The 14,131-nt window shown below is 41.5% G+C and overlaps 1 protein-coding gene across 1 annotated transcript; it reads right to left on the reverse strand.

Annotated features, from left to right (window-relative positions):
* Window positions 1-811: 811 nt before the first annotated feature.
* Window positions 812-6,429, reverse strand: LOC121457359 (putative sperm motility kinase W). Its single transcript, XM_041666032.1, has 4 exons — window positions 4,840-6,429; window positions 3,666-3,739; window positions 2,269-2,311; window positions 812-1,222 (listed from the first exon to the last, which is right to left on the reverse strand). Exons 1-4 carry the CDS (start codon window positions 6,427-6,429, stop codon window positions 812-814), a joined length of 2,118 nt encoding a protein of 705 aa, XP_041521966.1.
* Window positions 6,430-14,131: the final 7,702 nt, after the last annotated feature.

Raw genomic sequence — 14,131 nt, forward strand, 5'->3', positions numbered from 1 at the left:
CTATTGGTGTGGGAGTTATTGGGGGAAGGGACATCCTGAACTGCCATAGTAATGTATATGGGTGACAAAATATGAGTGTACGGGTAAGAAAAGTGTCAGGTAAGGGATGATATCTAAATGGATATGTGGATTGTGGCTGCGAATGTCCATCAGGGTCTGACAGATAGCTCTTTTGGGATGTATGTGGTTGTCAGCACAGCCTGGCTCCATGTATTCATTGTGAGGCAGCAAGGGTGGTGTGGTCTGCATGGGTTGACATTTAGCATTGAGAGTGGAGCAGTGTTGGGGAGTGTGCAACGCTAGGCTCTCTGGCCTCCAGCAGCAGCATGGAGACTCATGAGCTCAAGCAAGTCTTACATCTGTGCTGTGCTCAGCATCCCTCTTCTCCTGGGCTGGGGTGTTTGAGAGTGAAGAGTACAGTTGACTGTCAGAGGGGGAAATGAGCCCACAGCTTTAGAGAGTCTTCATTCTGCTTCCTTATCATATCTTTACGCAGTAACGTTGAGGGTTCCATGGGTGTAAGAGTGGTGAGCAGTACACATCTGGTTATCAGCCTGGACACTCCTTCCTGCTGCATAGCACTGAACCATCATCATGTCGTAGGACAGGTATTTGTTGTCTGCTGGGCTGTGACAACAGTGTCCAGGCTTTCTCTAGATATCCTACGATACAGTCTCCCTCAGCCATGCTTCAGCTTTTGTATTTTCTTGGCTAATGTCATTAAAGCTCATGTGGCCAGAGTTTATCTTCTGTGCTGTCTCTGTCTTCTTCCTTAAGAGGCTGAAACTTATGTGGATCTCTTCTGCATCTCTTATGTGAATTTTGTAGTGTTTGCATGGGGGTCAGCTGTAGTAATTGAATTTGTGTTCAGTTTTCTAATGGGTTCCTTATTGTTTACTTTTGCATATTTGCAGACTTTTGTGGACAGATCATTTTCTCTGCCTTGATTTCCAAAGGTGGCCCGATAAAATCCGCTGATGCGATGTAGGTGGGTCTCTTGCTGGGATTTGTGTTTGAATCCATGTTTCCATCTCTGTTTCTTCTTTGTCCAACTCTGTGGATCTCTGGGACTTTGTGTGAAGGGCTGGAACCAGAAGTGCAGGGTCTGGATGAGTCGCTCCTGTCCTCTTCCATCACTTTTAGGATTAGACCCCGTTTTGATGTTTCGGTGCTTGGGGACCAGATTTTCAATTTCTAGTCTATCTGAGAAACCATCTGTCAGCTTAACAACAGTGACAAGAGTGGAGAAACAGGGGTCTCTGAGTGTTTATATTTCTTTGGATAAAAAATAAATGTTCCATTTGCCAACTGGTGTAAATTCAGCAGGAAATCTACTTTGGTACTTTGGTATTTGTTGTTTGTGTATTTTCTCAGTATAAGTGACTGACATCAAGTGTACCATCATCATGTACATTTGCCAGATGGTGGCCTGACAGAGAAGGTCCAAGGACACTGCCCTTTTCAGGAACTCCAGTTTAGAGGCTGTGCACACATGCACTCGTGTGTCCCAAGGCTCTGTAGTGGCATGTTCTTTCTCTGCTCAGGTAGTTTTCCAGGGTCATCTCTGAGGAAAGAGAGGCATAGGTGACATTTTTACACTATCCAAAAACACACAGCATGAATCTTTGCTGGAGATTTAAAGGTAACATACATTGGATGGCTTTCCTAGGGGATCCCTCTGTTATCCTCAGATCTTGATGAGAATTGGAGCAGGTTCTGTAGCTGGATGCTGGAACATGAGCCATCTCACTGCCCTGCACAGAATGTCCTCCTGAAGCTGTGTAGAACTTCTGAGTTTTCCTGAACTCAGAGACGACCTTTTTCATTGCTGACACCAGTGTTGAGTGTCCAAGTCCTCAGGTTAGGAATCCTTTGGGGACACGATTCAGGATGTGGCCAGGCACCTACAAGAGATGGAATATTGCAGATCAATGAGAAAACTGGCTGAGAGTTCCACATCCACAGGCACACGATCTGTGGTCTTGGCAGATAATGGCAGGTTTACTTTATGAAATTCAGGGACTGAAGAGGCAGATATAATGCTCATTGTCATCCAAGGTGACATTCCCTAGGCCAACATCATGAAGGTGTGTCAGGGACAGCAGAAAGCAGGGAATAATTCCTCATTACAGCCCTGCAACTTTTCAGGAATCAGGCTCTGGAAACAAAGGAGGAAAAGCATTTTCCCACCAGCATGTCTAAATATAGGCACTCTGCTTCCTGCACCTTATCTCACTTCCTCTTGTCTACATTAGACAGGATACATACTTGGTGAAAATGAGCTTCCACAAAAGGTGATGTCCCAAAGAACCTGCAGATAATAGGAGAGAAAGGGTGACCAATAAGACACCTGGAGTTGACTTGGGAAACTCCATGTGACCCACCTGTACCAAACTACTCATCACAGCTGTCTCAAGTGGCTGGTGGGTGTACTTAATCATTGTGCCAACCAAATATGTTATGTCCAGAAGAGCATCTAAGGACTCAGTCTTGTGCTCTGTGAGGAGGACACCTGTGGACAGCTTTGGGATGAAGTGTGTGGAGTTCCTGCTACAAGTGGCTGGTAATCATGGACCCTGCCCCTGCTTCATCTAACAGGGAGGTGGTAAAGGAGGGAAGTGAAGGAAGTGGGGGTCTAGAACTCACCTGACTTTGGTTCTCTCAGATAAAATGCTAAAGATAGATACTTGCTTTAGTATCAGTGAAAGTCCTCGTTAGTCCAAAGGCAAATGTCAAAATAAACACCACAACTGATCATTCTGAGATTTGCCTTTGTAGAGAGTCTGTCATGTGAGTCTGGATCCCATGATTCTCATTGGTTGTATCTCCTTGGTTTCAATGACCTGGCTACAGCACCCAAGTCTCCTTTCCCATGCACTGCATTCAGTAAAGTATATCACAAATGATACTTGCCTTAGTAATCACCCACTGATACAGAGCAGGTATGGCCACATAAACAAGAAGGCCCATCACTCCAGTCTGGTTTTCATTGCAAGACAGTTTGTACTCTTGTTCTCATGGTTCTTCAACCCAGTACAGACTAAGCATCTTGCCAGTTGCAGTGATTGTTCTTCCATACAGGGGTAAGATGATGTTCACCCGTTATACACAAACTGTTCCTCCATAACAGCTAGGGGCAGAGGGGAAAGATGAGCTACTTGCCCCAGTTTATATCAAGATCACTCTGAATCCATGACTCTGTTGTCTGTCCTCTTACCTTGTTTCCTCTGCATCTTGAGCTTAATGACCATGTCCCTGGAGTTGAAAACAGTTGACTCTGGCAGCCTCATGCTTATCTTTCTGTGGATCAGTGTCAAGGATAAAACACATCACAGATAGCTCTCTAATACAACAGGATGAAAATTAGTGGTCTCAGGGTTGCCTTCAGCGATGAGACTCACAGATAAGCCCTGGTATTCAGTCCCTTCTGAGTGGATACTCTTCATTACATCATTGGTTCTGCATAGAGGGTGTCCATGACAACACCAATGCAACTTTCACAAGAGGATCCTAGCAGAATGCTTCTAATCTACAGTCACGAGATTCTGTCTAGGTCTGACCCTCTGACCCGTGATGTGGGATCTAACCAAAAAGGAGTTCCAAGACTGCAGACTGAGTTGTGTGTTCACTGTTCCCCAGGATCAGGACAATCAAACAATACCCACCTTGCAAACTGGAGCAACATTCCAGAATTCCTTCTATAGTGGTAACCATTTCCTTTCTGCTTGCTGTCACTTTCCTGTTAGGAGACAAATATGGTTCTGACAAGCACCCCATAAGTAATGGCCCCTTCACCAACAGCTAGACTGAACCAGCATGCAGTGGGTGTGTCTCAGGTGAAAAGAGGGAAATGGATACAGGCTGCCTGCAAACACAACATAGGGAGGGGAAGGGAGGGAGGAGGAGACTCACTTCTGTCCAGTGTGGAAAAAAAAATCTCTCTTGGCCTTGACCTTGAAGGGAAAGACAGATGAATTAATATTGATATTGTTTGTCATGGAAGACCAGCACATTGGGACTTCTAATTCAAGAGTATCTTTGGGGAGAATTTTGGCACAGGGCTGCTCTCGGAGAATGATGCTATTGAAGGCCAGCCATTGGACATACCTCCTTTTAATAATGGTTGTCTGTGGTAGGTGCTGGACTTCTCTGTTGGAGTACACGACACTCTGTCATCTGGACTTCCTGCATGGCTCCCAATTTGGCTATCTCAGTCAATAGAACTAGAACCTCATCTTCTAGAATGACTCAGTACATAAGATGATAATGACCTATGGAAGGCACAGTCTTAAGAACTTTGAAATATATTCTTCAGACTCTTGATTCGTATATCCTTCTGGATCATCTGTTTTCTGTTGGCTCTTCTTCCTATACTCTTCATGGTCTTTTTGGCTTTCTTCCCTCAAAGCCTCTGATGCTCTACAATTCTTTCTTCCTTTAGATAACACTACTTCTGACTGCCTCTAAAGCCTCTACTTCCCATAAACTATTGTCTACTTTAGCTTAAACATTTCAGGGTAAATGTTGTGGTGGGGTTTTGGAGCATTCCTTTTTAAATAAGATTTCCTAATTTACCTACCCTAACTATCATACGATGGTCGCAAAGGACATTAGAAATCATATAGATTAATAAACACTGAAGTGCATCTTGGGCACCCCATTTAGCTGTGTGTGTGCACCTGCACTGATCTCTCCTTCCAGTGGTGCCTCTTTCTTCTGAGAAACATAGCTTTTTCTTGAGAGTGGCAGACAGCAGCACAGAAATCTCACACAACTCCCAATTCTCTTCTTAACCCTTTTCCAGCCTTTGGACAGACTGCTGGCAGAGGCTGCACTTACATCTTTGGGAAGGACACCTTTTAAGTTGTTCTTGGATGTTGTCTGAAGGGAAGATCTCTGAGTGACATGGATTTCAGTGGTGCTCATACCCTGAGGTGTCTCCCTTTCCTTTCTTACAGAGGGTGTACTCTGAGCATCTGAGCTATTCTTTGGGGTGCTCACTTCCTGGGGTTTCTCACAGGACAAACACTGTGCAGAAGAAATGCACTCAGATACTGGGCTTCTTGAGGACCACTCATTGCAAACCACGCTACCTACTGCCAGACTTCTGCTCAGGAGAGGAGTAACCTCAGAAGAACTTGTGGGTACTGGGTGGGGAGGATTTTCTTCCTCCAGCAGGCAGCACAGGGTGGCAGGCATGCTCAGACTTCTGCTCCCCTGCTTGCTTGAACACTTCTCATCATGCCCCTGATGTTCAGCCAGCAGGGCGAGGGTGGGAAGGGCAGGCTCACTCACTCTCCTCTTAGGAGGAAGGGACATGAGAGGATCTGCTGATGACACAGCCACACAGGCCTGCAAGGAATTAGTGATAGATTTAGTGTGGTCCTGAGGTGATCCATGGTTTAAAATTAGGTATGTGGCCATGATGTTATTGAATTTTTTCTCACGTAGACAATCACTAATAGCCTTGGGATGGTAGCCCATACCCCACATAGCCTGAACAATGCTGGGATTTGGTTTGTTACAGAATGACTCTGAGGATGATGGGAGTTTCCAAAATTCTTCCCTGTCTCTGATCCACTGGTGCTGCCTAATGTCATATATTGTGGGCCTCTGCTCAGGGTACACAGTGAACAAGTGCACAATGAGGTGCATAAGCAAACGGTTTTGAGAGAGTGTGTAAGGAATGTAGTATATGGGATTCAGCATCACCTCCTTCATGTCTGGATAGGTTCTTGCTTTGAATGGGAAGCTCGCTGTCACCATTGCATATAAAACCACTGCCATGCTCCAGATGTCAACTGCCCTTGCATCATACTCTGTGTCAGAAAATAGCTCTGGAGCACAGTATTCAATAGTGCCACAGAATCCCTTGCATCTCTGCCCAGAGCTGACTCTGATGGCCATGCCAAAGTCACACAGTTTGATGTTTCCTTTGCCATCAAGCAGGATGTTATCAAGCTTGATGTCCCTGTGGGCGATGTCATTATCGTGGCAGTAGTGCACTGCACACACAATCTGGCAGAAGATGTGTTGGGCCTGTTTCTGCTGAAGAGGGCCACCCTCCTCAATGAGCGTGACTAGATCGCCATGTGCAGCAAACTCCAACACCATATAGGTATGGTCTTTGCTGTCAATGATTTGGAAGAGCTTTATTATGTACGGGTGGTCCAATTCTTTCATGAAGTTGAGTTCTTTCCTATTATTACCGTCACGCTCCTCACCATTCGCAAGGATTTTAACTGCGACTTTCATATTTGTAAGGCGGTGGCAGGCCAGCTTCACCTCAGCAAAGGCCCCTTTGCCGAGGGTATTTAGTAAGACATAGTGATCTGTAATTGTCTCCTCTTCATAGGTGCTGGCATTCAGGTCCAGCTGCATGGTCTCCTCCTCTCTGGTCTTGCTAGAAAGCTTCTTGATAATTTCCATGCCAACGCCAACTGAGAAAATCAGATTAAAAACAATGAGAAGCAAGTTAAGGGGTAAAGTTTTTAGCTTTCTGTTTCTTCATGGACAAGTGTGACAGATGCAAACAACCTTACAGTGAACTTCTGGGTCACAGAAAATAAGAATAAGCCAAACTCTAAAGAAATCCTGAGAAACGTACTGAAGATGAGAACTAAACATAAGGAAATAGACCAGAGTGAACATTGCAACGACATAAATGCTTAATTATTGAAAAGAACAAGCAAAGCAGAAACAACTTTACCAAAAGTGATCAAAGAGGAGAAAGTTCAGTTTAAATTTATAGTCAAGTTTTGGTCTTGTTACAGTAAATATGGCTACTTCTAAAACACCATTTGGAAGACATTTTTTTTGACAACTAACATGGGGTTTTATTTTGGTATGAAAATGATATCCTATTCATTCTGTAAACATATCTGAAGAGAAAATGAATTAAAAATTCTATGCAAACCAAACCATTTCTGAATCAGTCTTTAGGAAAAATTTTGAGTCTTTTTTCACTGCTAAGTTCTCTTTAACTTTAACATATACACTTGGCAAACATTCGTAGTGAAAGTAAAGTGTTCAAGTGAGAGCAGATAATCAACATTCCTGCAGAAATAATGAAAATGAGGGAGTAGAAAGAATTGTAAGGCACAATTTGCAGATCTGCTCCTATGCTGAGAGAAAGGAAATGCCATTTCTAAGAAAAACATTCTACATTACCGGAGTCTTACATAATCCTTATCACCCTATGACATCAAATTTACCTATTTTACTGTTCGCCAATTGTATATTTTGCTCTGAGATAGTTTGGTGAATATAATGATATCACACTTGTCAATAGAATAGTGGAAAGTGGTCTTTAAATAATGTGGAATATTATTCTGTATTAGTCACTTGCTTTCATGCAAACATAATTGATAGAACATTTTTTCAGAAATCTATGGCATCAATCATATGTTTTAAATTATTTGTACATTTACAACTGCTTTTGAGATTTTAATTTTTTAATTTTGATATCATACATGATTATTGAATTTACATTATTATATTTTTTTTCCTTTTTAAAGATCTGACAATGTTACTTTGAGGGCAGGTGTAAAAAGTGTGATGTTTTCTGAAAACATAATAATGGAGCCAATGTCCCAAGATTTCTCTTTTCTCTATGTAGAGATATAACAAAAATTCTATTTAGGAGTCAATAATGTCAACACATTTCTCATTCAAATTTCTCAAGTTTCCTAATAATATTATTGTTCCATTATTTAACAGTAATGTGAAGTTTTTATTCTTCTCCCATATATTATACTCTGACCCAGGTTTCACTCTCTCCCCTGCTCCAGGCTCTCCTGCCTCTTCCCTCAGGTTTTCTGTCCCTTGATCTCCCCACAGAACAGGGCAGGCTTCCCAGAGACATCAACCAAACACGCCATAATATTCTTCTATTAAACTGTGTACATACTATCTTATCAAGACTGAACTCAGATACCTAGATGAAGGAAGAGGCACCATAATTAGGCCTAAGGATTTGCAGCCACAGTCACCCACTGTTAGGAATCCCACAGTGACATCAAGCCTATGGAAAACAACATATATGCACAGGATCTAGGAAAGATCCCTGTCTCACAGGCTCCCTGACTTGAGCAATTATGAGTGCCAGTCAATTGATTTTGTAGGCTGGATACCCACGGTGTCCCTGACTCCCTGGTGCTCTGATCCTTCATTTGGAAGCATTTTGGAAACCTATGGTCCCATGAATTGTGAAACTGGAGCAAATGGCAAATTTCTAAGTATATGTAACCTCTTAAATCTCAAAAGATGGCATATAAAAACCTATGAAGATTAATTATGAGAATATAGTTCAATATTCTTTGAAAAAAAATCACAAGGAAAACATTTGAGTTCAGTGACATGACTGGGTTGTTCTTCATAGCAGAAAGTCAGCCTCATGAAAACCCCGATGCTCACACCTACTGCCAAAACTCTTGCTATTATGCAACGTTACTGTTGTGTCCTATTGCTGAAACAACACTCATGGATGACAGCTGACATGGTGTAGTAGAGCAGGTGCTTCAACAGTTAGAAGCCTCCCCAATTCTGACTGACACTCATGATACAGAAAAGTACTCTGTATTCTACTGAAGGAGAAAGATAATCATCAGCATCACGCAGCTCCAAACCCTAGGACAACAGTGACCCACTTGCACAATGGACTGATGTACTATTGGCATGAGTACAATAACAGTAACCAGTCACTTTTTGATTGGATTTAATACCCCTCCAGGAGATGGGCACCATTACTGACATTGCTCACGTGGACAAGAGTGGATACTGAGTGGATAGTTCATGGGCTACAGGAAAACCTGCTACTATTATTCAGCTACAGGAACACAGTGAACAAAATTACTTTTGATGTCAGATTGTTACACAAAGAGATCAATGTCTCAAACACCCCACAGCAGTGAAGCCCTTTCTTATGGGAGATGACACTCACCCCGAGGCTCACAGCAATGGAGAGGGAGTGAGAGGTTTCATAATACTCTGTCCTAATTGGAAGTCTTCATGAAAACCTTCCCTCAAGTTTCAGAGAGCTAATCAGAAGAGTGGAAGGAAGATGCTAAGGGCCAGAGGTCATAGATGATTCCAAAAAAACAATGAAACTGATGAATACATGAACCCACAGAGACTGCTGCAATACGCACAAGCATATACAGGTTCAAGTCAGATGGGGGCTCTGTCACTGAAGAGGGGAAACAGGGTTCCATTCCCGACCAGGAAAACATCAGCATTTGTTTCCTGATGGCAAGAAGAACCAGTTTCCTCCAATGGATTCTCACTGGGTAACTTAACCACTCCTCTTGGTAGGACCCATACCCCGGTATTGATGGCAAACACAAAATCAACTCAATAGAAATGTGGTAGATTTTGGACTCATTGTTCTTTTGGGGGTAAATTTTATAGGTCTTAATTTTTTATTTTATTTTTTTCTTTTGCTTTTGTGTTTTTATATAATAGAAAGTGTATAAGACCATAACCATAGGTGTTATGGGAAGATAGGATGGTGTTGGAGGAAATTGGGAATGGGAAAATGATCAAAATACATGGCATATAAGACATTCAATGATAAATTGTCAAGAAAATAAAAGACTGATATGAATTCTCTCATGTATGGATTCTACATGACTTTCAAAAAATTATATAACTGTTCAATGATGAAGAAGGAAAAGACACTTTTCAATATGCTCTACATAGCCTACAGGAGCCTATTACAAGACCAGGCGATTTGAGCTTTTCTCCCTTGAAACAACATGTTGTTATAATACACTGACTTCCATAAGAGTGTGTTGTGTACTTCCCATAGCCAAGAGGATAACTATATGTTTTTCCTTGGGTTCACTTTCTTAAACTTCTTTAGATTCAGCAATTATAGACTCCGCGACCCTTATTTATGGCTAGAAACCAATTATGAGTGAGTACATCCCATGTTCATCTTTTTGGGTTTGGGTTACCTCACTCAGGATAGTGTTTTCTATTTCTATCCATTTGCATGACAAATTCGAGAAGTCATTGTTTTTTACCGCAGCACAGTACTCTAATGTGTATATATTCCACACTGGGATGGGGGTTAGGGGAGATGGGGAGAGAAAAATGAGAAGGGGAGGATGGGGGGAACTTAGGGAAACAGGATGATTGGGATAAAGGAAGGTTGGATAGGAGAGCAGGGAAGCACAATTCTTAGTTAAGGGAGCCACCTTAGGGTTGGCAAGAGACTTGAACCTTGAGTGGCTCCCATGAGCCCAAGGCGATGTCCACAGTTAGTTCCTTGGGCAGCTGAGGATAGGGAACCTGAAATGACCCTATCCTATAGCAATACTGACGAATATCTTGTATATCACCATAGAACCTTCATCTGGTGATGGATGGAGATAGAGACAGAGACCTACACTGGAGCACTGGACTGAGCTCCCAAGGTCCGAATGAGGAGCGGAAGGAGGGAGAAGATGAGCAAAGAAGTCGGGACCACGAGGGGTGCACCCACCCACTGAGACAGTGGGGCTGATCTATTGAGAGCTCACCAAGGCCAGCTGCACTATGACTGAAAAAGCATGGGATAAAACCGGACTCTCTGAACATGGCCGGCAATGAGGGCTGATGAGAAGCCAAGGACAATGGCACGGGGTTTTGATCCTACTTCATGTTCTGGTTTTGTGGGAGCCTAGCCAATTTGGATGTTCACCTTCCTAGACATGGACGGAGGGGGGAGGACCTTGGACTTTCCACAGGACAGGGAACCCTGACTGCTCTTTGGACTGGAGAGGGAGGGGGAGTGGAGTGGGGGGAGGGGAAGAAGGGTGGGTGGAGGGGGAGGGAAATGGGAGGCTGGGAGGAGGCTGAAACTTTTTTTTCCTTTTCTCAATAAAAAAAAAACAGAGTGTGTTGTGGCACAGACAGATAAATACACATGTATCTAAATAAATAGAAGAAAATATTGCTTAACGTAAAATAAAAAATTATAATCCAACAGTCTATGTACTTGGACATGAGAATTCATATTAAAAATACTTGAAATTTTCCCGCAAGTTCAACAGCACATGAAACCAGTTATGTTCATGCTCAAGCTCAGTTCATTACTGAAGAACAGAAAGACAATTATAACATAAAAGACGACAAGTCAATATATGAAGAGGATACAGTTTACAAGGCCTATAGCTACAATAATTAAATTAATCATTTTTCAGCAAACTGCTGCAAATGCAGATGACTTTGTTATTTGTGACGTGGCAGTCTCAAAATGTAAATTTTGAGGGAACCTAAAACATGCCACTTAGTACCCATACGAGGACATTGGTTAGTCGGGCGCAGTTCACGGTCTTGGGACCTGGGTGTCTCAGCTGGCACAGACTCTTTAGACACAGCAGTGATGAACAGAGTCCTGGGTAGCTCAGAATCCAGGCTTGGGATCCTCATTAATCAACCAGTAGGAACAAGGGCCAGTGGCCAAATCCACACCCCAAAGTTATTTTGACAAACAAAGAGAACAGTGTGGGTCCCATGAAAACAAAAGTCTTCTTGGAAGACTACAGTCAATCAGGCTGTACCGGATTTGTTGGAGTAGATCGGAAAGTCTTCCTCCAAGAGTGGCTTCATACACTCTCTGTAGGTACTGCCTCTGCCACTGGTGTCCTCGAAGTGAAAGCTCCGCCTTCAGCCGTCCAGGACTAGCACCAACTGTCTGGTAGCCACTCAGCTCGTGCTATGCATCCTGAACTGTAACCTGATTGGTGACGTGTACAGAACTGAGCCAATCGAATTGGGTAGACAGTCAGGACTCCCTCATTGGCCAGGTTGAAATCATGGGATGCATGTCTGCACGAGAATGCTTTGACTGCACGCGGAGTCCTGTGAGAACAGAATTAGAGCAGAAGGCTTTGTTTTTTGTGTCTTTTGTGTTGCGACGCTGGTCAGCATCACATGCACACTTCTTCCTTTCCAGGATTCCCTTTCAGTTGTGAAAATGGACTTTGTTTCTGAAGATGGGATTTGTGCTGTCTTTTTCTTGGCTTTCCTTAGTGAAAGGATCATCAGGCTATATTGGTGCACTGTTGTCTTGTGAACACCCATAAATACAAGATCAACAGAACCCCAGAAATTTTTGTCTTCAAAGAAATAATAATCTATAACGAAAAGTCAGGCTCTTTTCAAAATCCAGCATCCATCTATTGAGTGCATGCAGATCTTTCCTTAAGAGCAGTGTTTCGGTCTATGTAAAAGCCTTTGCTGTATAAACTCTAACGTTACATTGTCAACTACTCATGCCTTGTTATACCGACACTGGTCATTAATAGCCTAAAAATTAAAGCAGCACTAAACACAACTATATCAAACCACTCTTTTCCTTACTGACTTTCTTCTTCTTCTTCTTTTTTTTTTAATGCAACCTTACCAAAATTGATCAAGTAGGAGAAAATACTGTTGAAGTCTTTAGCCACATTCGGTGCTGTTACAGCAAAAATGGCTACAACTGCTCCCAATTTACTCATGAGATCTTGTCTTTTTCCACTTTCTACTTTCCATGTAGATTAGATCTATGTCAGTGTCTCTTAGTGTCCTCATTGTTGTCAAAGTTCTTTGGGATTATGGTCTGTAGGCTAGTTTTCTTGGCTTTGGACCTGAGGGGAAGGTTGAAGGGGAGAGGGGAGCAGAGAAATATGTAGAGCTCTATAAATTTCAATAAAATAAAATGGCGATGACTAAAGAATCATTTGGAAAAATTTTTATTATTCACTAATCAGAGATTTTATTTTGCTATGTAGATGATAACATATCTATTTTGTAAACATATCTGAAGGCAAAATTTATTAATAATTTTATGAAAACAAAACCATTACTTTACAATTCTTGAGAAGAATTTTGCTTCTTTCCATTAGCTGGAACAATGGAAATTATAGAATCAGAGACACTTAGGAAATTATAGACTACAAATAGTAACTTGCGGATCAACATCCCTGAAGATATAACTAAATCAGAGCGAACTGTATGAATTATGATATGTAATTTACAAATGCTACTTTATGCTGAGGGAAAGAATTGAAATTTCTTATAAAAATATTTCCATTACCAATAATTCTTTAATAGTCTGTGCCATCAAATTTGTCTAGTTTTCAGTTACAAGATTTTATATTTTCTCTGAGATTCTTTGGTGAATATGATGATATCATTCTTTTTGATACTGAAAAGTGGTCTTTAATGTGGAATATCATTCTGTGTTAGCCACTTGCTTTCATGCAAACTTATTGATAAAATATTTTTCAGATATCTATGGCATTGATGATATAATTTAAACCATGTGCCTATTTTCAACTTGTTTCAAATTTTAATTTTCATCTTTTAATATTCTTTAACAATTTTATACATGATTATTCAATTTACATTATTTTATACTGCCCCTCCCCACCAAGTACCCATGTTCTTTAAGGGCAGGTGTAACAGGTGTGATGTTTCCTGTTAACATAAAACGTTTGAAGCCAATGTCCCAAGGTTTCTCTGTTTTCTACATAGAGATAAAACAAAAAGGCTGTTAAGGAGTCAATAATGTCAACCCATTGATAATTCAAATTCCTCAAGTTTACTAGTACTTTTATCTTTCTTTTTTTAAGAGTCATGTTAAATATTTATTCTTATCTCATATATTCCCTCTGACCCTAGTTTTCCCTCTCTTCCCCTTTGCTCTCACCTCTCTTTCCCAGATTTACTTTACCACCATCTCTCCTCAGGAAAGGCAGGCCTCCCAGGCATATCAATCAAACCCAGTATAATATGATTCTATAAGACTGTGTACATGCTATCAACTTAAAACTAAACTCTGATATCAAGAAGGAGGAAAATGTTACCTTAAGTAGACAAAAGAATCACTGACTAACCTATCTATTAGGAAAAGGCAAATTTCGAAATATGTGTAATATACCAAACCTAAACATGTCAATAATGAGAATCATAGTTCAACATTCAATTAAATTGCAATTTAAAAATTGCAAGAAAAAAATTTGGGTCCAGTGACAAAATTGTGTTCTATCATTTTCATAGCAGAAAATGGGCCCCTATGAAAGCCCCAATTCTCACCTCTACTGCCAAGTCTATTGCTAATATGCAACTTTATTGCCCTGTACTATTGCTGTCATACATT

This window comes from Microtus oregoni, unplaced genomic scaffold (genome assembly GCF_018167655.1).
Source record: "Microtus oregoni isolate MIOR12 unplaced genomic scaffold, Mior012 000016F_ref0000370, whole genome shotgun sequence".
Lineage (NCBI taxonomy): Eukaryota > Metazoa > Chordata > Mammalia > Rodentia > Cricetidae > Microtus > Microtus oregoni.